Source organism: Meles meles, chromosome 4 (genome assembly GCF_922984935.1).
Source record: "Meles meles chromosome 4, mMelMel3.1 paternal haplotype, whole genome shotgun sequence".
Classification (NCBI taxonomy): domain Eukaryota; kingdom Metazoa; phylum Chordata; class Mammalia; order Carnivora; family Mustelidae; genus Meles; species Meles meles.
The window spans coordinates 48,904,446-48,931,878 of record NC_060069.1 but is presented as its reverse complement, the minus strand read 5'-3'; the positions used below and the strand labels follow the sequence as shown (position 1 = coordinate 48,931,878).

At 36.7% G+C, this 27,433-nt stretch overlaps 1 protein-coding gene across 1 annotated transcript in view; it reads left to right on the top strand.

The window, feature by feature from the left end:
- OSTN (osteocrin) overlaps positions 1–27,433 on the top strand; it is a 44,264-nt gene that overhangs the window by 7,342 nt on the left and 9,489 nt on the right. Inside the window, exons 2-3 of the mRNA XM_046001451.1 lie at positions 5,277–5,375; positions 7,669–7,883. Of these exons, the coding sequence (XP_045857407.1) occupies positions 5,277–5,375; positions 7,669–7,883 (314 nt within the window). The remainder of the gene's footprint in view (positions 1–5,276; positions 5,376–7,668; positions 7,884–27,433) is intronic.

Genomic DNA, 27,433 nt, shown 5'->3' with positions numbered 1-27,433 from the left:
AAAAGAGCCAGATACACCAACAGACTTTTAAAAAACATTAGAAGTCATTTAGACCAAACACATTTCACTCAGCCTAGAAAGGAAAGGGTTTGCCTAAGCGATATGGTCAAGCCAAGGCAGAGCCCGAGTCTCTCCAGACCTGGAGCAGGTCTTTCTACCACGGTGAGCCACAAGAACTTTGTGTAAGCATTGTCCCTATTTTATATTTTATTTATATTTATTTATATTTTATTTTATATTGTCCTCTTTTGAAATTTAAAAAAAAAAAAAAAAGGATAGTCACTCTGTTATCTACTCTTCCTGAAGCTTTCCTTTGTTAACAAAAGACCTGGATGACTATAACTTATGGAGCATGGTGCTGGGCACACTGAACTTATTGTTTTATAGATTTACTCACGGCCAAACCGACACCAATTGCTTAGATACTCACCATCACTTTCTAAGAAGACAGCGAGTAGTGTGGGTGTAGAGGGGGATGGGGACAAGGCACATAGGGTCATTTCATAGTGTCGGAACCAGGAACACTTTACATGTCCTATTAAATTACACTTAAAAGATATAAAGTTTTAATTACTTTGTAATCTTTTATCCTTTATCTTTAAGCCCTTTATTTTTAGTTTTTGTTGAAAATAAGGGTGCAGTAAAGTTTATTTTGAATATTTCCAATCAAGTAACTAGGGTAAATTTAAAAATCCCAAAAGTTACTGGAGTAAATTAAAAATTCCCAAACTCAGTACTTTTGAGACTTTCTAATAGATCTACTATCCATTAGTCAGACATTAATGACAAAGTCTCAGGTTGAAGGGAAATTTTCTAAATCACCAGAGTAGTTTGTTTTTTTTCAACACCAACCTTCAAGATAGATAGTTTAAAAGTGTGATTAAAAAGTACATGCAATCAGATATTGGCTCACACTCTTTCTCTTTTCAGTTTAACTTCTTACTCTAACACATCCTTTCATTCCTGTTTGCTCTCTTTTAGATCTGTGGTTCTTGATCTTTTCTTTTTTTCTGCCTCAGCCCAAGTGAGAGATTTTTTTTAGTAAGAACAACGACTCATTACCTCACTAATTCTTAACAATGCAAACATCTTTCCTCATTTTAACAGAATTCTCATTTAATTCTAGCCTACATGTAATTAAATAATTTATTTGCTACTGTATTTTCAGAGCCTTTAATATGCCAGTATGCATGTTCAATGTTCCTTTAAGGAATATACAATGCACGTTGCTTCCAAAACTTAAATGACAAAACTTCACACACACACACACACACACACACACACACACACACACCCCAACAACCTTGCTCTCCTCACTGCCATTCCAGCTAGAGTTTGGAGAATCTCTTTGGGTTATAATTCTGACATGTGGAAAGGTCTTTAAAACAAAGTTTGCGAGGTTACACAACATGAATATTTGTTTATTCAGCAGTATTATTTAAAATGTGAAAATGCAAGAACATAGTAAACCGATTGGCTGACAACAAGTAGAGGAAGCGCCTAATTCTGTAAGGCAGATCCCGTGCTCACTGTCTCTGTTGAAGCTCCTCACTAGCCAGAGGAATATTATTCAAAAATCGCTCAATCCAAATTACTGATGTCCTGAAAACTTTGCAAACATCTCCACTCTGGTGTATTCCTATAATGAACATCCTTCAGCTTTCTTTCTGTGATTTGGAGTGTACATGGGGCCAACTAGATTTTAAATCATAGGCTATATTTATCCAGTATCAACAAAATAGGGAAATGGAGCTGAACCTACTCTTTCCCTTCCCTCCCTATAATTTCCTCTGTTTCTAATTTTGTGGCAATCAAGTTTCAACGAGTTAATCAAATGTCTTTTGTGTGGCAGGTGCCAGGGTGTTTGTTTTCATTAGTGTACCAACTGCCATATTTAGGAACTTGGCCTTTTGGTTAACTGGCTACAAGCATGGGTTTAAACCATTAAATGTGTGTATTCAAACTCGGCACTTATTTTTACATCCCCCTATCCAAATAATCAGGATGTGGTTATCTGTAAGATGATACATTACAACATTTTTCCTGTATACACCCAAGCACAAAAATATATGCCTCAAACATAATCATCAATATTTTAAATGCCCATCATCCTGTGCCGTTTATAATATTTCAGAAATGAAGAGAAACCTGGTTTGTGAAACGTACATAAAAATAGTTAAAGGAAATCTGCATGGAAAGGCTTATAAAACTGGGCAGTTTTACACTTTGTAAACTGTTTTCAACATGATAAAAAAATGAGGGAGCAAAACATCACAATTTTACTTTATCTTTGAATGAAAGAGCTATTTTTAAGAAATAAAGATATGCCAGAAATATGAAATCATATTTAAAATAGTTAAAGTTTTGATAGATCTTCTTTTACATTGAGGAAAGTTAAAGAGACATCAGCATAATCAGAAGGGGAAAAATATGATTCTGTGACACATATTCTAAAGAATAGGTAATGTGATTTTTGTTCATCTTTTTACCAGATAGCTGTTATATTCTTTCTTGTTTTTTTCTACTGTCTCAATTTAGAGTTATCGACATGATTTATTACTTTTTGATATTTATAAAAATACTCAGCTCAGATATCAATTTGTCAGAAAGAGAACAGAGAATTTACTGCACCCTTCCAGAAAGGGTGGCATATAGAGAAGTAACTAGTAATTGACATTACAAGAGTCCAAAATATTTATTGGTGGCATCCTGAAGAATTAGTTTGGACAACATAACATGAAAACTGAAATTATATTTGATAAATGTTATCAACATCGCTAAAATATGTTTTTATTTTAAATGTCAATAGCGATGCTTCACACAGATGCAACGTTGTCTATAAGAAAACACTTATCTGTCTATATTCTAGCAGATAGTCTTTATTGCTAGATCTACAATGTTACAACATTTTATGTTACAACATTTTACAATTTCACAACAATTTTTGTTTACAACAAATTTACAAGGTTACAACATTTTATTGCTAAAATCTACAATAAGATTTCACAGTAAGAGTATTATAAGGAAGTCGTAAAAAATCTTGGGTCACACCAAAGCAAATGTAGTTACTAAAGAAATACTTAGTAATAGCTCATCAGTGTTCTTTCACTTAAAATGATAAATATATTACGGGATAAAGAAGTTTACATGAATCAGTAGAATCCTATCAAAGTTCTTTTGAAGTGAGAACTACTCCTTGCTTCATGAATACTAAAAACAAAGCTCAGTTAGAGGAAGTATCGCACATCCAACATCACTAATACTAAAGCCACAAGGAGACTCAAACCCAGTTCTTCAGATCCATCTAAGCAGCCCATCCTTTTTGATCCCAGCAGCTTTCCAAATGACTTTTTTTTGGAAATAAAAGTTTCCTGAGACTTCTCATTCATAATGTATGACCTAGTTGGCAGGTTGTGGGGGGAGACTTTTCTGATACCATGTACCAAGTAGTGACATCAGGCCTATTCTATTGTAACCCACAGCCTGCGATCTTCCCTAAACCAGGCAACGCCTCCCCTTTTCCAGCAGTCAAACTGGCATCCCAGACCCAATATAGACCATAGATTCACTTTAATTATCTGTATAATGGTTTTTTAATATAAAAAATCATAAATGTATAAATGGCATATCTTTGTGATTAGTACACAGAAGTAACAAATGTGTTATTTAGACATATCTGCTTTAAATATATATATGTGTGTGTATATATATATATTTATATATATAATAAAACTAAGTCCCGGGCACCTGGGTGGCCCAGTCGGTTGAATGTCTACCTTTGGCCCAAGTCATGATCCCAGGATCTTGGGATCAAGCTCTGGCCTCAGCAGGGAGCCTACTTCTCCCTCTCCCTCTGCCTGCAGCTCCTCTTGTTGTCTCTCTCTCTTTCAAATAAGTAAATAAAATCTTTGGAAAAAACAAACAAACGAAAAAAAAACTAAGTCCTTATGTTTCCCCCATAATTCTATTTACTTTCTTCCCTCCAAAGAGGGAATCATAGTCATGAATCAAGTTCCATTTATTTATACTTTAAATATGTGTATAGATTTCGAAATACAAAAAATTATTTTGTGTATCTGCAGTTTAGGTAAATGGTAGTATGTCCTATATATTGTTCTACAACTTCCCACTTCCCCCCAAAGTGGCTTTCTTTGAAATCCACGCATATAAATACACATAACATTTAAGCCATTTGTTCTAAGTCCATACTATGGATGTACCTCAACTGATAAACCTATTTCCTCCTGAGTAGAGTACTTGGGTAGATTCCAGTTTTTACCACTATAAACAATGAGTCTGTGAACTTTCAGATATATCTCTCCATAAAAACATGTAAGAGTTCCTTTGGAGTATATATCAAGAAGTGAAATAAATAGGCTATAGGTAGAACATGATCATTTTCAACTTTTCTGGATATTGTCTATTTTTTCCAAATGATTGCATTCATTTCCAGCCCCACCAGCATCACTTGTGTTTTTCTGTTTCCAAACACCATTTTAACATTCACAACGTTCACTGTGAATTTTTGCCCATCTGATATATGTCTCTCTTTCTTTGCATTAAATAAGTTGTATGTGTTTTTGGATGATGTCTTTTTGGATGCTTATTTTCCATGAGGTTATTTCCTTTTCTATGAAATACCTATTCATAACTTTGTCCCACTTTTTAGTTAATCGTTAATTCACTCTTATTTTTAAAATTTTATATATCAGTTTTTAAATTTTTCCAATGGTAATCTCTCATATATATATGTGTTGAAAATATATTCCATTTTGAACTTTTTGAACCTAAAAAATCTTTACATAACACAAGGACATAAATATATTTGCCTATTGGATATGTGGTGCTTTTGAATTTGTGAATGTAAATGCTTTTAGACACAGTGCATTTTCTCAGGTTCACATACCTCGCTGGACCTTATTTTCTAATACCTGGTCAATTTCACACATTTCCCCTGGATATATGAGGTTATAATCCTTGGATTAGTCAAAGAATAAGATTATACAAACCAGATTTCTCAGACTTTGGCTAGTTCAAATTATGATTATAGCTATACAACCCCAGCCTAGGTTTCCATGGAAATGAGCCTTAATAGAATTCATTCCAGGAGACTGACAGCTTCTATTAAGTATTATGTAAGTTTTGCAGTGATGTACTCAAGCACCTAGAAGCTGAAAAATTTGGTTTATCACCTGCAACAAGCTTTACCTGAGCTTTTGTTTTCTATCTTTATATGCCAAAGTAATAAATGTTGACCTGATGTATGTGACCCTCAGATGCTGGACTGGAGATTGGCAAACGCACATTTTATTCTGGCTGTGACGTTGGTGCTGTGGAGTTCAGGAAAAGTACACTCAGTGGATTCAGCAACAGAGGTAATGGAAACTAGTTTAAGGGACCATGTATTTTTTATGAACATAAGCCGTTTCTGCTAGTGTCAGAAGTAGGTGTTGCTGACAAATAGAGAGATGCCTTGATAACACAAAATCAAGGAAATAGATTTTTTTCCCTATTGTTTTGACCTCACTATAGATTCAGAGAAGGCCAGTTATCTGAATATCAAAAAATAAGCTGGAAGTAATAAAGATGTGTATTCCTTGAACGAAAAAGCTTTACGAGAAAATTCATTATCATTTCAACCATATATTTAATTAAATCAGTTGCTTTGGCCAAACTTTGTATGACTATACAAATGTTTTCTTGCTGCCATGACTAAAGTACAAAGAAAAATAAATGCCCGGACTTCTCTAGACAGAGAAATGTTAATTTGGCTCATTTGATCTTGTTAGAAAGTGTTGTCTGTATTTCACAAAAAATAAGTAAGAACCTGAAGTGCATTTTACTGAAGGAAAGTTTTACTTGAGTTCCATGATTTTCCCCCCAGGGGATTAAGATTATCTTTAAAAAGGAACAAACTCCATTTAGTATGTGCAGAAGTTGGAAGAATGACAGCATACTTTTTGGAGGATGCACTGAGAGATAATAAAAGATCTCCCATCTTTGCCCTTTGAAAGTTGTCTGCTGCTCTTTAAAGTTTCTTTCTCATGATTACAGCATCTTTCCCTTCCCCAATTTCTGTGTTGTCAAGGGTATGTAGGAGAGTGATAGACGTTGAGATTTTAAGAGGAGTTTGTGGACCCTGTGGAGTCTACATTGTAAATAACAAGAGCTATGAGAGATTTCTGATTTTCGTACTACTGGATGAGAGTGTGTTTGGGATAGTTAACTTCCTGGCAAAAGAGAATAGGGGCGATGGGGGTAGAGAAGCAGGTTATGAGGTGATTAAGAGTGTACATGCACTAAGCAGCAAAGGGGAGCTGATATGACTCACTACTGAAGGGAATCAGAAAGAGCAAGAGACGTTTACCGGGAAGAACTGACTAGACTTAGTGCAAATTTGACTGGTTTAGGAAACAGCAGACTCAATCGCTTTGGGTCTCAGTGTCAGACTGTATGTATTTCACGAGAGAGTTGCTGAAGCCCATGATGAAAAGGCTTGGAAATGCCACTCTTTCATTTTACTGGGGAAAATGAAGAACATAGAAAGAGAATGGCAGAAATAATCTAAGAAGAAAGACAGGAAGTGAAGAAAAAGAGTCTTGCCAAGACCAAGAGTCTGGCTCGAGGAGGAATGTGACTAACGGGCAAGCAGGGAGGAGGTTCCTGGAGCAAGTTTCTTCCCACAGGGCCCTATTCTCACTTTCTTAGAAAAGAAGCAATAGCCCCCAGACTCCACAATGACTAGAAACCGTTAATAGGAACTTTTTTTTAATGCTGTGATCAGGCTTAGGAAAGGAAAAGACAGGCTTCATAAGTGACACCCGCACTTCTATGCCTTGAATGAAGTGCGAAGTGGCTATATGTGTAACAAACAAGAAATTTTACATGGGAGGACAGTCATTGGGATAGTTCTGACTCACTGTAGACACTCATTAACATTTGGTAATACATCACACGGAGAGATGGTAAGCTTCCTGAAGGCGGAGCCTGGATTTTGTTCATTTTTGTATCCCTCAGGTCTAATGCAGAACCTGGTACACAGTGGGTACTTAATGGCTTGAATCAATAAGGTGTGAATGACTGGTGAAAGATAACTGACATTTGCATTTTCAAAATTCATTCAGTAAATATTCAGAAATTTACTGACTACTAACTATGAGCAAAATACTGGCTTAAGCATTGACCAGAATGAATAAATAAGACTAATTAGACATAGGTATTGCCCTCAGGTTACTCACAATCTAATAAGTAATACAAATATATTGTAACTAATCTAATATAAGGGAAAATGTAATGCGTACAATGATGAAAGGTAAAGTGCTATGGGAATGTTAAGGAAGGATGCAGCTGTTATTGGGAAAGAATCTAAAAGAATGATTAGTTAATGTACTAAATTTTAGAGGCAGGCCTGTGGTTTTTTTCCTTTTCTCTTCTGTGTTTGCGTGTGTGTGTGCATCCTTGTCTACGTGTGTTGTTTTAATTGTGTTTAGATATACCTCATCTCTACACATTTTTGTTCCCAGAAGTCTTTTTCTTGGGACAAAGATCTACAAAAAATCAAGTTTCATGACAGGCATGTCAGCTAAAGATAGCAAAAGCCAAATGCTGATGATTATATATTTTGAGGTTTTTTTCCTGAACAAATGGAACACCTTTCTTGCCCTGTAGGCTTTTGATTCTGGAGTCATAAATGTGCAGTCACCATCCACAGTCAGGAAAGAGAAATCAACTACTAATCTGGCAGCGAAACTCTTGCTTCTTGATGAACTTGTGTCTCTGGAGAATGATGTAATTGAAACAAAAAAGAAAAGGAGCTTCTCGGGTTTTGGCTCTCCCCTGGACAGACTCTCTGCTGGCTCTGTCGATCATAAAGGTAAACAGAGGTAAGTGAACTCTTGGATGAGGAATATTTTTATTTTTTAATTCTTCCACTATAACTTCAGAAACAGAATTCCACATAAAAAAATATAACAAAAACTTTGTAGGTAAACATATTTGACAGGGTTTTAGCTAACTTGTGAATTTAATAGTATGATTTTGAAAATAATGATTTAGGAGGGAAAATGACTGCTACAGTATGTATTAATATTTTGTCACACCTTCCGAAGGAAGCTTCCATTGCATGCAAATGTGAAATAGTTCTTATAAGACTTTACAGCATTGGGAGATGAGGGGGGAATGTGTGCATTATGGGATAAATGTTATAGTCACTCGAGTCTTCAATTTAACAGGGGTAACCAAAAATTCCATTTCTAATTTCACCTATGATACAAAGCTGTCAAAATGTGTGAATGAGCCCACTCTCATATACTGAGAGGTAGTGAGGATCTCTCAGGATTTGGAGTCAGAAAACATGCATTTAAATCAAATTTCTGATCACTTCTAGCCATATGACTTGTATAAGAATCTTATTCTCTGTGAGCCTCAGCTTCTTTATCTGTAAAACGGGGATAATTCTTTAACCTCTATAAAAACTCAAAAGAGTACTTTGTAAGCTGTTATTATAATAGAATTAGAGTAATTAAATCTCCCTTTAATCATTGTGTAACTATCAGCAACTTAAACAGTCGTTTCGATCTTGATTCCTCTTCTACCTCCTTAGTCTTTGTTCCTGATGCCATACATTTGGTATTAGCAACAACACAAGAGACCACCCAACTACCAAGGCCAGGAATCTGAGGAATCCTTTTGCTTACTTTAAACATTCCATTTTTCATGAAATTCTTCATATCCTATTTGCTTTGTATTTCAAATATCTTCAAAATATCTTTTCCCTTTAAAGCTTTCCTAATTCTGGCCCACATTTCCTTTTTCATATTTGTTTTTCATCCAGTCTTTCTTCATTTCCACCTCTACCACCATGACTACCTCTTTAGCACCAATGTGTCCTCTGCTCTGCTACCAGGGGGAGCATTTAACACTAAAATCTTTTGGTGAAACATTCCTATTGCGTACAAGATGAAAGAAAACTCCTCAGCAAACCCTACAGAGAATTTCAACATCTGGCACCCCATTTTGTCATGCACTCGCTTCCATGTCTTCACCCCAGTCTCACCTCTTACTTGGAGCTCTGGGACTTGTCATGGTGTGTTCATAGTCCCTTGACTTTGCTGGGCTCATAGTCCCTTGACTTTGCTGGGCTCAGCATACAGGATGCAATTTGCTAGATTTTTCTTTTGAGAGTCTCCAAGCTACATGAGGAAATAAAATCACCACTTGGAGACTATAATTTATCACACCTGTACTTGAAAAACAATCCTTTGCCTGTATTTTGAAATTCAGACCCTGTTTCAATTAAATGCATACAAATCGGATCCACTTATTATTCTAGGCATTGTGTTGGGCTCTGGTGGAAAAACAGGAGGAAAGTATAATCTCTTTCCCTCAAAGGAATCACACTCCAATAAGAAATATCAAAATATTTTGATGAATTATAATGCAAAGCAAGAAGAGATATGTTTACAGGTACAATATCTAAAGGTGGCCATGGAATTCCAAGGAATCAGTGGAAGTTTAGAGGAAAAAACATTGTGTCTTCTAATAAATGTGATTTCTTTGATTCCTGGGTCTTGCAATATAGTCTATTAAATAATTGAAAAATCAACATATAGATCTCATATGTAAGTATTTAAATATAAATGTATAATAGCATAAATACATAACCTATTAACCAAGTACATAAGCATTAGTATCATAAATGCGTATCATCTACACTGAAGTTTCATCCTTACAACTTCTAAGTATCATCAGGGGAGACCATATTAGGAGACATAATCTATCTGACATAGCTCAGTTTGTAAGAAAAGAAAGGGAGATTCGCAAGCATTTAATAACCATGTAAACAGATTTTCACAAATAAAGGCTATGAATAAGCTGTTATAAGCACTTAAAAATTAGGGAATATTGTTCCCATGAGCACTTCTTGAGAAAGCTGCTAGATGAGTTTCTTTGGACGAAATGACTGGAGAGATACCATCATAAGAATTGGGGTGAGCGTAACTGTGGAATTAAAGTGAAATGACGATTGCAAAGAAAAGAGTGCTGCATGCTGTGATTACACAGATCCATCTGACAACATAGTTCCATCAAATATCTAACAGTTAAGGAACAATAGTGAGAACATTTACAATTTAGAATGAGTTTTGATTTTTTCATGGCTACTAATTGGGAATCATAGTTATTAATACAAATAGTTGCTTGGAGACATGGAGAAGAAGGAAAAAAAAAGATTACAAACTAAACTTAATGAATATTTTACTAAAGAATAAAAGAAAACAACTGAAAAGAGCAAAGACCAAGATTTTCATATAAAAGTATTAGTATAAAAAGCATAAGATGAAAAATCAAAACATTCTTATAAAAGAGAGCATAAAAATGACATACGAAAAACTTCATATAAAATATCAGCATATATAAATATAACACTTAAAATGTGATAGATTCCAGAAAATACTGACTATATTAATAAATGTAAATAGATGTAACTTGCCTATTAAAATGCAAGTATTTTCAGATTGTCTGATAAAGGAAAACCCAACACTTTTCTGTGTTTAGGATATAGAACTACAGGGGCACCTGGGTGGCTCAGTGGGTTAAAGCCTCTGCCTTCAGCTCAGGTCATGATCCCAGGGTCCTGGGATGGAGCCCCGCATCAGGCTCTCTGCTCAGCAGGGAGCCTGCTTCCTCCTCCCTCTGCCTGCCTCTCTGCCTACTTGTGATCTCTGTCTGTCAAATAAATAAATAAAATCTTAAAAAAAAAGTTTGTATTTAAAAAAAAAGATACAGAACTACAAATAAAGATATATAGAAAAGCTGGCAATAAAAGAATGGACAAATTGTATCAGGAAAATTAAATTAAAATAAATTATAAATAAACAATAAATAAAATTAAAAATTTTAAAAGAGTGCAACAATATTTATCAAAGATAAACTGCAGGGAATGCTAGAAAAGTAGAAACATATTAAAAACAGGAGACTTTAATTCATTTCTTAAAATCCAAGGCAGATTATATATTTAAAATTTCTGTTCAAAATTTATAGAAGACAAAAAAAAAAAAGAGTCAAGATGGCGGAGAAGTAGCAGCCTGAGACTACATCAGGTAGCAGGAGATCAGCTCGATAGCTTATCTAAACATTGCAAACACCTACAAATCCAACGGGAGAGCGAAGAGAAGAAGAACAGCAACTCTAGAAACAGAAAATCAACCACTTTCTGAAAGAACCTGTTTTTATCCCCTTTCTCCCCCCCACAATTTGGGGTCTCTTCTGATTTGGTTACAGCGCATTTTTCCGGGGTCTTTGCCAACCTTTTAGTAGTTTATTTGCTCCTTCATATCCTCTTATCTGGACAAAATGACAAGGCGGAAAAAATCACCACAAACAAAAGAACAAGAGACAGTACCGAAGGCTAGGGACCTAATCAACACAGACATGGGTAATATGTCAGATCAAGAGTTCAGAATGACGATTCTGAACATTCTAGCCGGGCTCGAAAAAGGCATGGAAGATATTAGAGAAACCCTCTCTGGAGATATTAAAGCCCTTTCTGGAGAAATTAAAGAACTAAAATCTAACCAAGTTGAAATCAAAAAAGCTATTAATGAGGTGCAATCAAAAATGGAGGCTCTCACTGCTAGGATAAATGAGGCAGAAGAAAGAATTAGTGATATAGAAGACCAAATGACAGAGAATAAGGAAGCCGAGCAAAAGAGGGACAAACATCTACTGGACCATGACGGGAGAATTCGAGAGATAAGTGACACCATAAGATGAAACAACATTAGAATAATTGGGATTCCAGAAGAAGAAGAAACAGAGAGGGGAGCAGAAGGTCTATTGGAGAGAATCATTGGAGAGAATTTCCCTAATATGGCAAAGGGAACAAGCATTAAAATCCAGGAGATGCAGAGAACCCCCCTCAAAGTCAACAAGAATAGGTCCACACCCCGTCACCTAATAGTAAAATTTACAAGTCTTAGTGACAAAGAGAAAATCCTGAAAGCAGCCCGAGAAAAGAAGTCTGTAACATACAATGGTAAAAATATTAGATTGGCGGCAGACTTATCCACAGAGACCTGGCAGGCCAGAAAGAGCTGGCATGATATATTCAGAGCACTAAACGAGAAAAACATGCAGCCAAGAATACTCTATCCAGCTAGGCTATCATTGAAAATAGAAGGAGAGATCAAAAGCTTCCAGGACAAACAAAAACTGAAAGAATTTGCAAACACCAAACCAGCTCTCCAGGAAATATTGAAAGGGGTCCTCTAAGCAAAGAGAGAGCCTAAAAGTAGTAGATCAGAAAGGTACAGAGACAATATACAGTAACAGTCACCTTACAGGCTAATAATGGCACTAAATTCATATCTCTCAATAGTTACCCTGAATGTTAATGGGCTAAATGCCCCAATCAAAAGACACAGGGTATCAGAATGGATAAAAAAACAAAACCCATCAGTATGTTGCCTACAAGAAACTCATTTTAGACGCGAAGACACCTCCAGATTTAAAGTGAGGGGGTGGAAAACAATTTACCATGCTAATGGGCATCAGAAGAAAGCTGGGGTGGCAATCCTTATATCAGATCAATTAGATTTTAAGCCAAAGACTATAATAAGAGATGAGGAAGGACACTATATCCTACTCAAAGGGTCTGTCCAACAAGAAGATCTAACAATTTTAAATATCTATGCCCCTAACGTGGGAGCAGCCAACTATATCAACCAATTAATAACAAAATCAAAGAAACACATCAATAATAATACAATAATAGTAGCGGACTTTAACACTCCCCTCACTGAAATGGACAGATCATCCAAGCAAAAGATCAACAAGGAAATAAAGGCCTTAAATGACACACTGGACCAGATGGACATCACAGATATATTCAGAACATTTCATCCCAAAGCAACAGAATACACATTCTTCTCTAGTGCGCATGGAACCTTCTCCAGAATAGATCACATCCTGGGTCACAAATCAGGTCTCAACCGGTATCAAAAGATTAGGATCATTCCCTGCATATTTTCAGACCACAATGCTCTGAAGCTAGAACTCAATCACAAGAGGAAAGCTGGAATGAACCCAAATACATGGAGACTAAACAGCATCCTTCTAAAGAATGAATGGGTTAACCAGGAAATTAAAGAAGAATTGAAAAAATTCATGGAAACAAATGATAATGAAAACACAACAGTTCAAAATCTGTGGGACACAGCAAAGGCAGTCCTGAGAGGAAAATATATAGCGGTACAAGCCTTTCTCAAGAAACAAGAAAGGTCTCAAGTACACAACCTAACCCTATGCGTAAAGGAGCTGGAGAAAGAACAAGAAAGAAACCCTAAACCCAGCAGGAGAAGAGAAATCATAAAGATCAGAGCAGAAATCAATGAAATAGAAACCAAAAAAAAAAAAAAAATAGAACAAATCAATGAAACTAGGAGCTGGTTCTTTGAAAGAATCAATAAGATTGATAAACCCCTGGCCAGACTCATCAAAAAGAAAAGAGAAAGGACCCAAATCAATAAAATCATGAATGAAAGAGGAGAGATCACAACTAACACCAAAGAAATACAGACAATTATAAGAACATACTATGAGCAACTCTACGCCAACAAATTGGACAATCTGGAAGAAACGGATGCATTCCTAGAGACATATAAACTACCACAACTGAACCAGGAAGAAATAGAAAACCTGCACAGGCCCATAGCCAGTAAGGAGATTGAAACAGTCATCCAAAATCTCCAAACAAACAAAAGCCCAGGGCCAGACGGCTTCCCAGGGGAATTCTACCAAACATTTAAAGAAGAACTCATTCCTATTCTCCTGAAACTGTTCCAAAAAATAGAAATGGAAGGAAAACTTCCAAACTCATTTTATGAGGCCAGCATCACCTTGATCCCAAAACCAGACAAGGATCCCACCAAAAAAGAGAACTACAGACCAATATCCTTGATGAACACAGACGCAAAAATTCTCGCCAAAATACTAGCCAATAGGATTCAACAGTACATTAAAAGGATTATTCACCACGATCAAGTGGGATTTATTCCAGGGCTGCAGGGTTGGTTCAACATCCGCAAATCAATCAATGTGATAGAACACATTAATAAAAGAAAGAACAAGAACCATATGATACTCTCAATAGATGCTGAAAAAGCATTTGACAAAGTACAGCATCCCTTCCTGATCAAAACTCTTCAAAGTGTAGGGATAGAGGGCACATACCTCAATATTATCAAAGCCATCTATGAAAAACCCACCGCAAATATCATTCTCAATGGAGAAAAACTGAAAGCTTTTCCGCTAAGGTCAGGAACACGGCAGGGATGTCCATTATCACCACTGCTATTCAACATAGTACTAGAAGTCCTAGCCTCAGCAATCAGACAACAAAAAGAAATTAAAGGCATCCAAATTGGTAAAGAAGAAGTCAAACTATCACTCTTCACAGATGATATGATACTATATGTGGAAAACCCAAAAGACTCCACTCCAAAACTGCTAGAACTTGTACAGGAATTCAGTAAAGTGTCAGGATATAAAATCAATGCACAGAAATCAGTTGCATTTCTGTACACCAACAACAAGACTGAAGAAAGAGAAATTAAGGAGTCAATCCCATTTACAATTGTACCCAAAACTATAAGATACCTAGGAATAAACCTAACCAAAGAGACTAAGAATCTATACACAGAAAATTATAAAGTACTCATGAAAGAAATTGAGGAAGACACAAAAAAATGGAAAAATGTTCCATGCTCCTGGATTGGAAGAATAAATATTGTGAAAATGTCTATGCTACCTAAAGCAATCTACACATTTAATGCAATCCCTATCAAAATACCATCCATTTTTTTCAAAGAAATGGAACAAATAATCCTCAAATTTATATGGAACCAGAAAAGACCTCGAATAGCCAAAGGAATATTGAAGAACAAAGCCAAAGTTGGTGGCATCACAATTCCGGACTTCAAGCTCTATTACAAAGCTGTCATCATCAAGACAGCATGGTACTGGCACAAAAACAGACACATAGATCAGTGGAACAGAATAGAGAGCCCAGAAATCGACCCTCAACTCTATGGTCAACTCATCTTCGACAAAGCAGGAAAGAATGTCCAATGGAAAAAAGACAGCCTCTTCAATAAATGGTGCTGGGAAAATTGGACAGCCACATGCAGAAAAATGAAATTGGACCACTTCCTTACACCACACACGAAAATAGACTCCAAATGGATGAAGGACCTCAATGTGAGAAAGGAATCCATCAAAATCCTTGAGGAGAATGCAGGCAGCAACCTCTTCGACCTCAGCCGTAGCAACATCTTCCTAGGAACAACGGCAAAGGCAAGGGAAGCAAGGGCAAAAATGAACTATTGGGATTTCATCAAGGTCAAAAGCTTTTGCACAGCAAAGGAAACAGTTCACAAAACCAAAAGACAACTGACAGAATGGGAGAAGATATTTGCAAACGACATATCAGATAAAGGGCTAGTATCCAAAATCTATAAGGAACTTAGCAAACTCAACACCCAAAGAACAAACAATCCAATCAAGAAATGGGCAGAGGACATGAACAGACATTTCTGCAAAGAAGACATCCAGATGGCCAACAGACACATGAAAAAGTGCTCCACGTCACTCGGCATCAGGGAAATACAAATCAAAACCACAATGAGATATCACCTCACACCAGTCAGAATGGCTAAAAAGAACAAGTCAGGAAATGACAGATGCTGGCGAGGATGTGGAGAAAGGGGAACCCTCCTCCACTGTTGGTGGGAATGCAAGCTGGTGCAACCACTCTGGAAAACAGCATGGAGGTTCCTCAAAATGTTGAAAATAGAACTACCCTATGACCCAGCAATTGCACTACTGGGTATTTACCCTAAAGATACAAACATAGTGATCCGAAGGGGCACGTGTACCCGAATGTTTATAGCAGCAATCTCTACAATAGCCAGACGATGGAAAGAACCTAGATGTCCATCACCAGATGAATGGATAAAGAAGATGTGGTATATATACACAATGGAATACTATGCAGCCATCAAAAGAAATGAAATCTTGCCATTTGCGACGACGTGGATGGAACTAGAACGTATCATGCTTAGTGAAATAAATCAATCGGAGAAAGACAACTATCATATGATCTCCCTGATATGAGGACATGGAGAAGCAACATGGGGGGGTAGGGGGATAGGAGAAGAATAAATGAAACAAGATGGGATTGGGAGGGAGACAAACCATAAATGACTCTTAATCTCACAAAACAAACTGGGGGTTGCTGGGGGAGGTGGATTGGGAGAGGGGGAGCGGGCTATGGACATTGGGGAGGGGAGGGGAACCATAAGAGACTATGGACTCTGAAAAACAACCTGAGGGTTTTGAAGGGTCAGGGGTGGGAGGTTGGGGCAACCTGAGGGTTTTGAAGTGTCAGGGGTGGGAGGTTGGGGGAACAGGTGGTGGGTAATGGGGAGGGCACGTTTTGCATGGAGCACTGGGTGTTGTGCAAAAAGAATGAATACTGTTATGCTGAAAAAATAAATAAAATGGGAAAAAAAGCAAAAAAAACAAAAAACAAAAAAAAATTTATAGAAGACATATACTATGTAATCCTTAAAATAAAATTTTTAAATATACTTTGAAACCTGAATTTCAATAATAGAAAATATAGATTCTTCTCAAGTACATATGATGTATTCACAAAGTTTACTGTATCTGAAATGATAAACCTTCTAGAAATTCTAAAGAACAGATACACTAAAAAATCATTCACTAACTGAAATATAATAAACTAGAACTTAGTAACAAAACCAGAAAACAAGACGTAAGAAGTATAAACCATAGTTTATAAGGATAGTTAAATAGCTGTTGAGTCAAAGAAGAATACAAAATAAAATTACATACTTTATTGAAAATAATAATAATGAAAATGTAACATTAGGGGCTGGTAAAGCAAATACCAGATAAAAACCATCATTATACCAATAAAAATAAAAAGTAAAAATAAAGCAAATGACACACAAAAAAAATCTAGAAAGCACAACAAAACAACCCAAGAAAAGCCAGGGCAGGAAAAAAAAAGAGTAGAAACTAGGAACAATGACAAAAGCTGAAATCAATGTTGTGAAGCAAAACATAGGATAAAAGAAATCACTGTAAAGCCATGTTTCTTAAATCAAGAAAAATACAAGCCACTAGTTAACCTAATCTAATTAAGAAAGAAGTAGAGCAATTGTTGGGTCATAGGGTAGTTCTATTTTCAACATTTTGAGGAACCTCCATGCTGTTTTCCAGAGTGTGTAAACCTGGCGATTCACAGACCTGTACCCCTGGAGATAAAAATACATTATATGTTTATTAAAAAAAAAAAAAATTTGGAAGGGGAGGCGAACCATAAGAGACTATGGACTCTGAAAAACAACCTGAGGGTTTTGAAGGGTCAGGGGTGGGAGGTTGGGGGAACAGGTGGTGGGTAATAGGGAGGGCACGTTTTGCATGGAGCACTGGGTGTTGTGCAAAAACAATGAATACTGTTACGCTGAAAAAATAAATAGAATTGGAAAAAAAAAGAAAGAAGTAGAAAGCAAATTCACAAAATTAGAAAGGACAAGATGGAAAAAACAAAATAGAGAATCTTTAAAAAACAGAACAACTTTGCTCAACTGTATATAAATAAATTTAAGACCTGGAAAAAAAAGGATAAAATTTTGGAAAAATATCATTTATAAACATTGACCCCCAAAAGATAAATAGCCCAATCATCATGGAGATTTTTTTTTTTTAACTTTAGAAGAGTTTGCCAAGGTAAAGCAGACCTAGATATTTCCATGGAAGAATTTTACCAAATCTTAAGCTATCAAATACTCCTAAGGTTATTTTACCTTTTCAGATCTTAGTAAACTAAGTAAACTTTCCAAGTTCATTTCCTGATACAAATATAATATTGATCCCCAAATTACAAACATTACATTTTAAAAATGAAATTTTAGACTCATCTCATATATGAATATCAATGCAAAAACTATAGATATGAAGTTAATAAACAGAATCCGATAAAACTTTAAAAATATAACATAACACATCTTAGTCAATTGGGATTATTCCAGGAAACTGTCATTCAATATTAGGAATTCCTTTAATGTAATCCATCCTGTCAACAGAGCAATGGAGAAAAAGTTTGTGATCATATCCACAGATGGAAGAAAAGGCATTTGAAAAAAATCTAACATTTATTATATTTTTTAAAGGACAACAAAATGAGAACTGACAGATAGTTCCTTAATATGGTGTGTGTATGTGTGTATGTTTACCTCAACCCAAAGCCAGTATCTAACCTAATGGTGACATATACTGGAAGTTTAAAGTGAAGAATAGGAAAACCATACCTATTATTTCCGCTACAATTCAGAAATGCATTAAGCCTTCCCCTTGAGATCAGGAACACAATAAGGATGCCCACTCTCACCACTCTTGTTCAACATAGTATTAGAAGTTCTAGCAACGGTAATCAGACAACAAAGAGGAATAAAAGTTATCCAAATTGGCAAGGAAGAAGTCAAACTCTCTTCTCAGATGACATGATTCTTTATGTGGAAAACCCCAAATATTCCACCCCCAAACTACTAGAACTCATACAACAATTCAGTAACGTGGCAGGATACAAAGTCAATGTACAGAAATCAGTGGCTTTCTTATACACTAACAATGAAAATACAGAAAGGGAAATTAGAGAATCAATTCCATTTACTATAGCACCAAGAACCATAAGATACCTGGGAATAAACCTAACCAAAGAGGTAAAGGACCTGTACTCGAGGAACTACAGAACACTCATGAAAGAAATTGAAGAAGACACAAAAAGATGGAAAACTGTTCCATGCTCTTGGATTGGAAGAATAAACATTGTTAAAATGTCTATAGTGCCTAGAGCAATCTATACTTTTAATGCCATTCCGATCAAAATTCCACCAATATTTTTCAAAGAGCTGGAGCAAATAATCCTAAAATTTGTATGGAATCAGAAGAGACCCCGAATTGCTAAGGAAATGTTGAAAAACAAAAACAAAACTGGCGGCATCACGTTACCCGATTTCAAGCTTTACTACAAAATTGTGATCACCAAGACAGCATGGTACTGGCATAAAAACAGACACATAGACCAGTGCAACAGAATGGAGAGCCCAGATATGGACCCTCAACTCTATGGTGAAATAATCTTCGACAAAACAGGAAAAAATATTCAATGGAAACAAGACAGTCTCTTCAATAAATGGTGCTGGGAAAATTGGACAGCGATATGTAGAAGAATGAAACTCGACCATTCTCTTACGCCGTACACAAAGATAAACTCGAAATGGATAAAAGACCTCAACATGAGACAGGAATCTATCAGAATCCTAGAGGAGAACATAGGCAGTAACCTCTTCGATATCAGCCACAGCAACTTCTTTCAAGATATGTCTCCAAAGGCCAAGGAAACAAAAGCAAAAATGAACTTTTGGGACTTCATCAAGATCAAAAGCTTCTGCACAGCAAAGGAAACAGTCAACAAAACAAAAAGGCAACCCACGGAATGGGAGAAGATATTTGCAAATGACAGTACAGACAAAAGGTTGATATCCAGGATCTATAAAGAACTCCTCAAACTCAACACACACAAAACAGATAATCATATCAAAAAATGGGCAGAAGATACGAACAGACACTTCTCCAATGAAGACATACAAATGGCTATCAGACACATGAAAAAATGTTCATCATCACTAGCCATCAGGGAGATTCAAATTAAAACCACATTGAGATACCACCTGACACCAGTTAGAATGGCCAAAATCAGCAAGACAGGAAACAACGCGTGTTGGAGAGGATGTGGAGAAAGGGGAACCCTCTTACACTGTTGGTGGGAATGCAAGTTAGTGCAGCCACTTTGGAGAACAGTGTGGAGATTCCTGAAGAAATTAAGAATAGAGCTTCCCTATGACCCTGCAATTGCACTGCTGGGTATTTACCCCAAAGATACAGATGTAGTGAAAAGAAGGGCCATCTGTACCCCAATGTTTATTGCAGCAATGGCTACAGTCGCCAAACTGTGGAAAGAACCAAGATGCCCTTCAACGGATGAATGGATAAGGAAGATGTGGTCCATATACACAATGGAGTATTATGCCTCTATCAGAAAGGATGAATACCCAACTTTTGTAGCAACATGGACGGGACTGGAAGAAATTATGCTGAGCGAAATAAGTCAAGCAGAGAGAGTCAAGTATCATATGGTCTCACTTATTTGTGGAGCATAACAAATAACATGGAGGACATGGGGAGATGGAGAGGAGAGGGAGTTGAGGGAAACTGGAAGGGGAGATGATCCATGAGAGACTATGGACTCTGAAAAACATCCAGAGGGTTTTGAAGGGGTAGGGGGTGGGAGGTTGAGGAACAAGGTCGTGGGTAATAGGGAGGGCACGTACTGCATGGAGCACTGGGTGTGATGCCAAAACAATGAACACTGTTATGCTGTAAATAAACAAGTTTAAAAAAAAAAAAAAGACAAGAGAAAACATTTGGAGACATAAGAGTTGGAAAGAAAGATGTAAAACTATGTTTATTTACTAATGACAAGTTGGGAGCACTTGGGTGGCTCAGTTGGTTAAGTGTCTGATTTTGCTCAAGTCAGGATCTCAGGGCCCTGGGATTGAGGGAGCCACCATGGCTCCTCGTTCAGTGGGGAGTCTGCTTGTGCGTCCGCCCCTCGCCTCGCTCATTTTCTCCTCAGAGACACTGTAAGGAGTCAGCAAGAGTCAGATTATAGGAAATCGCAAAATGAATAATCCAGTTGCTTCAATAAATGAATTACAAGGTTTTGAAGAAAAAGAAAGGGATGGAAGGTAAAGGACATCTTAAAGATTAAAACAGAATAAACATTTATTAACCAGTCACATTAAAAAAATAACTTTGTAAGACACAATTGTGAATGTGAAGAAGGGCTACTTGACGATTTTAAGTAATTATAGTGTACTTTTAAATATGAAAATGGTACTGTGGTCACATTAAAAATGAGAGAGATTCTCATTTAAAAGTTCAATTGAAAGTATTTACCTTGGACTTGCTTCAAAATAGTACAGGAATGAGATTGGAATGGGGGAAGCAAGATTTGCCTAACTGATGATTGTTGACATAGAATGAGGGATACTTGGGAGCTTTTTATACAATTCTATTTGGCAGATGTCTGAAATATCCCATGATAAAATGAAGGAGAAAAGAAAAAGAAAAAAACACTACACAATGAGAGAAATAGCAGATTAGATCTGGCCAAGCAGTAAATGAATTCATCATATAAGAAGCATATATCAAAAGAGATGGAGAACAGAATGAGAAATTATAACGTATAAATTAATCTAATGAGAGTTCAGTGGGAACAAATAGAACAGAGGGAAGCACTATTTGAGTAGATGATGTGTGTTTTTCAATAATTTTCCGGAAGAGGTAAAAAAAAGATAATTTTTCATATTCAGCAGTAATAACAAATTTTGACTGAAATAACTAGTACTGCTTTTGAAAGGTTAAGTGGATTAAGAACAATTATTCTATGGAGAGGAACTCATCTAAGAGATGGTTCACAGGCTTGAATGTTCCTGTGAGGCACATTCTTGTGAGGGCTTAATATCAGAGACAGATAAGCAGGATAAGAAGTGAACTTGGGAAGGAGATCTGGGGTCTCACAGGAACACTGTGTTCAAAAACTGTGTTCAAAAACTGCCATTTCAAAACTATCGAAAACCCGTATAAACTCGATCAGTATCTCTGAAGCTAGACAATGATTGTTCCATCCAACGTGTATAAAGCAAGAAAGGATTTTAGTTGAGTAACTGATGATCTTAGAAGGTCAAATACCATAGTTTTCAATTTCCTTTTGTTCTACCTTTACCTTTACTTCTGACTACTTCCAGAAGTTAGAAATGAGTTAAGTAGAACTAATACATTTGCATAGTAGTTTCCCCATGAGCTTGAAAAATTGAGGATTTCCCTTAATCTAGACTGTTTAATCTTGCTTCACCTCTGGAATTAGAATACAGAGACTAGGCTTTTCTGTACTCACTGGTATAGCAACAAAAGTGAGCTCCAATGTCAGGATTGTTCTATTTAGAATTTATTTAGAATGATGTATACATATTAATAATTTTCGTATGTAGATGTTAGTTATTTTTGCATTTTATATTTTTATTTTCAATAGTTGATTCTTTAATCTTTCAAATTAAATTCAAAGGGCACATCTTGTGGGAAGTTTTTTCCAAGATTTATTTTTTTTAATAAGGGTTCTGTTCTTGGTCTCAAAGTAAATATTAAATTTGGTTTGTATGTTAGGAAGGTGGGAAACTGGAAAATAAATATACTCTTGCATAAAATATTTCTCTACACCTTCTTGAATTTTAATTGGAAAACAATTTTAGATTTTTTCAAAGCATAATGATAACTCAAGATTAAAGATTAAAATTTCAATCATTTGTTACAAAAATATCTTTGTATCATTGAAATGTGTATAATAAAGTGACAGGACAAAAATATCTATTTTCCCATATTTTGTATAAAAAGACATAGGTTAGAGTTTTGCACCAAATTATAAAAAGTGCATAAAAATTGTAGTAATTTTGCTTGGGAGAGTCATATGTAAGGTTATTTGCAGCTCTGTTATCATATTTGAGACAATTGCCTTGGTCCACTAATACAGGGAGCTTTAACCTCTTTCCTATTTATTTTTGGAATTTTCACAAAGTTAAGAATTATCCTATTACTTTAACATGAGTTTGCATGAGTGTTCACACTTTCTTTGTGGCTTTTAAACATCCATGGTTTTCATGTGTATCTCTTCAAATTTTATCCTTCTCAGGCATGCATTCTCTACTTTCTCGTAATCACTCACAGAAGGGCATAGGTCCAAGATCCATTTTCATACTGAAGCCCCAAGATTTCATCCATCCCCTAATCCAGGGACTCATAAACTTCTTTGGGTCATGGACCACTTTGGTAGTTTGGTGAAACCTATGGATACTTCTCATATTATTGTTCTTAAGTGGATAATATTCATAAGAATTCAAAGATTACCAATATATAGAAATAGAATTACCAAAAAATTTGAAGTTAATTAGTATATAATAACATATATGCTTATTTATTAATACATAAAATAATCAGTTCTAAGAGACAAGTCCAAAAAACAATCATTTCAAGTAGTGCTGAACATAAAACCAATTTCAAAGTATCTACAACAACTGAAATCTGAATATATCTGTGATTTCTATTTGTAACAAAGGTCTAGGTACTGCTAATATTATTGTGATTTGTTCCCTGCATTCATAAGTGAAGGAATTGCTATATTTCAGTTAGAGGGTAATGAAACCGAAGATGTAACATTTTCCCATCACATGTATGGATCCCTGAATTATATTGGTACATGATTCCATATTTAAAAACTCTAACATTCAAGCAAATGACACACATTTTATTTTCAGTTGCTGTAAAGTATTCAGAAAAGAAAATTTTACACTTTGCTTTTGAAAAACTTCCTAAGAGATGGAAATGGAAAGATGAATTGTTGGGGAAAAATAAAAACAAAAACAATCATGACAAAGATAAAACAAAGTCTATTTCAGATCATATTAAAATGATGCAAGGAACCACCTATTGGTTCCTATTTTGTATGGTGCTTAACTTTTTCTACTTCAATTTGACACCAGCTTCATTATCAAATGGATGTGCAAATTAATTCTCAGGGCAAAGTTAACCATGCTTTGAAGTCCAAAGTATTTTCCTCATTCAGTTCATTTGTTTAAAGCCTGCAGTTAATGAATGGTTTTCTCATTTATGCAAATAAAATGAAGCAGCTCTGATTATATACCGGCAAAATAGCATCTACTGTACGAATGGCCTTTTAATATTGGAAAATGTTAATAACTGCCTGGAATTTTTCTAAAAACTTTTTTCCCTTACTCCTTCATGCAATGCTGAGAATACCTTGTGGAAAAGAAAATACTCATTATTTGTATTTACTTATTACAAGCATCTTCACAACTCTTACTGCTTGAATTCTTTCGTTAATATCTCGAGGTCAGCATTATTGTGTCAGTTAGGGTTTCTGCGGGAAACAGGCAGCACATTTAAAATAGGAAAATGTGAGAAGAGTTTGTTCACAACAGGATTTTTTACAAAAGACTGAGTAGAGGGGAATTGTAATGGAATGTGCAACAGCCTGAGACACGGGTCTAAAGAGGTAAGGAAGGGAGAGGTTTCCAGAAGTCCAAGAGACAGTCCTGAACAGTTAAATGGGTTGAGAAAAGGAGTGACCTTCACTGGGGGAAGTGCCCTGGTAAGGCGGGAGGCAGGAATTATCCTGATCTCACTTCCTCTGTTCTTCTAGTCTCTTTCCAAGGTTGCCCAATGCCTGACCCAAACTGAAGCCAGAGACCAAAGGAATTTTTATCTTTTCCAAACAGGTTAGCCTCCTGGACTGAAAGTCAAATGAGAAAAGGCAGAGATAGACTCTGGCAAGCGAGACGGAAGTATAATTACGTTCATTGTAATTATGCACATTGTACAGATTCAGGTCAATAAACTTTCCTCCAGTACACTGTTATTATAACCACTTAATTCAAAGAGAAGGACTCCATGAGACATACTCAGAAAAACAGTTTTAATCCCCACCTACGTGCATTCTAACCCATTCAGTAGGAGCTGCTTCCTACCTCTTAGATAAAAATAAGGACAGGTACTATGACTCCACTGGTCCCATTGAAATAAGAAAGACCCCTCTTGCCACTTTTATTAGAAAACAACCATACATCAGTCATTCAAACAACTATTCTTATATCTTAGCCCAAACCATAAATATAATTAAAGTTTCTCTTCTTCCCTGCTTAGGCCCCATTCAAGCTGTGAAGTTGCAATGGGAAGGGGGTTGCTTATAGTCAATTTCTTCTTGCCCCTTCCCCTAGGACAGTGGGCTGCCTCCTGCGTCCCTGGTCTGGAGGATGGCAGTGCAGAGAGGTAAAGAAAACTCTAACTCGAGTGAGACTTATACCTTGGCTTTACTGCTCTCTGGCCTCAGTAAATGCTCAAAGCGGATTCCTTATCATGGGCTATTCTGGGGGGGGAGGGGCGGTCATCACATAACTCCCATCAGGAACATCGATATAAATATCCTTCCATCTTGCAATGCTCTCTCCTGGTAGGTCAGTTTGCCCCTCATCCTCATCCTCCCTTCACAACATCTTCAATTGACATTACCACCAGCATCCTAATGAGGTCACCTCACCATCAACCCTGGCAGCAAGGCCCTCGGGAAGGTGCCTCTTATAGTGAACATAAGGCCAACTCTATCTACACGCTTGCTCTGCCTCTGCTCCACAGAAAACCCACCCCCTTGGTTTCAGTCACAAACTGAAACAGTTCCTTATGTCACCATCTCTTCATTCTTGTCTGGAGCGAACTCTCACAGCTTCTTGCTCTTGAGATTTCACTGACGCTGTTCTCTCAGGCCTGCCCTCTTCCAAGGGCATAAGTCAAGCCATCTAAATTGTTTTCTCGAAGTCTCCCTCACACCCCAGAATAGGAAAGAGGAGGGAAATTACCACTGTTCTCCAATAACTCATTCCACAGAAATTCTCCTTCTTCACCTACTCTATCTACATCTATCCTCTTACCGGATGCAAGTTGGGAAAATCAGTTTTTAGGAAACCCCTTTTCAACAACTGCATCCGTCTAGCATCTCACTTTGGAATGCAAGAAGGAATGGTTGTCACCTACTTCTGTTTTTCCTCAGCTTTTTGAGGTCACAGCCAAAACTGAGATAGAAAAAAAAAATCCCATTTTAACATCCTGGTATATATTTTTTTCTAATCCCTGTAACTCTCTAAGAAGATATTATTATCCTCATTTTATTTGCATATTTTCAGGCCGACAAAATGATTTTCCTGAGATTATCAGCTAGAATGTTAGATGTTTAAGTCCAAGTTCAATGACTTTCCAGATAAATAGTTCTTCTGATGAAGAAATTAAAGTTCTGCATCAAAAAGGCACCTATCCAAGAACTGGAACAGCAAGGTTCACTTAAAATGTATGCATTACATAAATAATTTTAGAAAAATGATACCAGGGCGCCTGGGTGGCTCAGTGGTTTAAGCCGCTGCCTTCAGCTCAGGTCATGATCTCAGGGTCCTGGGATCGAGTCCCGCATCGGGCTCTCTGCTCAGCAGGGAGCCTGCTTCCTCCTCTCTCTCTGTCTGCCTCTCTGCCTACCTGTGATCTTTCTGTCTGTCAAATAAATAAATAAAATCTTTAAAAAAAAAAAAGAACTCATGATAGCACATACCCTCCCCAATGTCCATAACCCCCTCCCCCTCTCCCAACCCCACCTCCCCCCAGCAACCCCCAGTTTGTTTTGTGAGATTAAGAGTCATTTATGGTTTGTCTCCCTCCCAATCCTATCTTGTTTCATTTATTCTTCTCCTATCCCCCTAACCCCCCATGTTGCTTCTCCATGTCCTGGCGATTCACAGATCTGTACCCCTGGGGATAAAAATACATTATATGTTTATAAAAAAAAAATTGGAAGGGGAGGCGAACCATAAGAGACTATGGACTCTGAAAAACAACCTGAGGGTTTTGAAGGGTCAGGGGTGGGAGGTTGGGGGAACAGGTGGTGGGTAATAGGGAGGGCACGTTTTGTATGGAGCACTGGGTGTTGTGCAAAAACAGTGAATACTGTTACACTGAAAAAATAAATAAATTAAAATGGCAAAAAAAAAATGATACCAATGATACATGGGTTTCTATCCTAAGCCAGACATTAAATTCAGACTACAGTTGAGAATAGCAATTGCAGTTTCATGTCAGATATGATTGCCCTTCTTGATGACAGTCCCAAAGATTAAAGATAAAGATCCTAACATTTCATATTCCTTCCTAATTAATTGAGAAGCAATGCTACAGACCTAGGCCAACCTAGACATCTCATGATTTTTGCTATTCCTTTCCAACTCTTATTTGGTGATGCCCAAAGGATATAGTCCAAAATGGGCTCCATTTCAGAGAAGAAACTCGAGAAAATGATTCAGAGTATGGTGTGTCATTTCCCTACTTCCTTCCTCCTAGTTGAAAAGCCTGGCTGTGTAATCGGAGATGCTCTCAAGCATAATGATCCAGGGCCATTGTTCTTCATAACTGTTCTCTGTTGCTGGCCTCTCATCACGCAGCTCAATAGCACAGACGGAGACAGTCCCTTTGCTTTTGCTCCCTACCCTAACTCATATATGAATGAGTTTAAAACCTTCTCCCCAGAGCAGCAATATTGATTCCATGGATAGGCTTTGATATGTACATCACCTACTCCCATCCCCAAAAGAAAATTCTAGAAGACATTTTTGTGTAAATC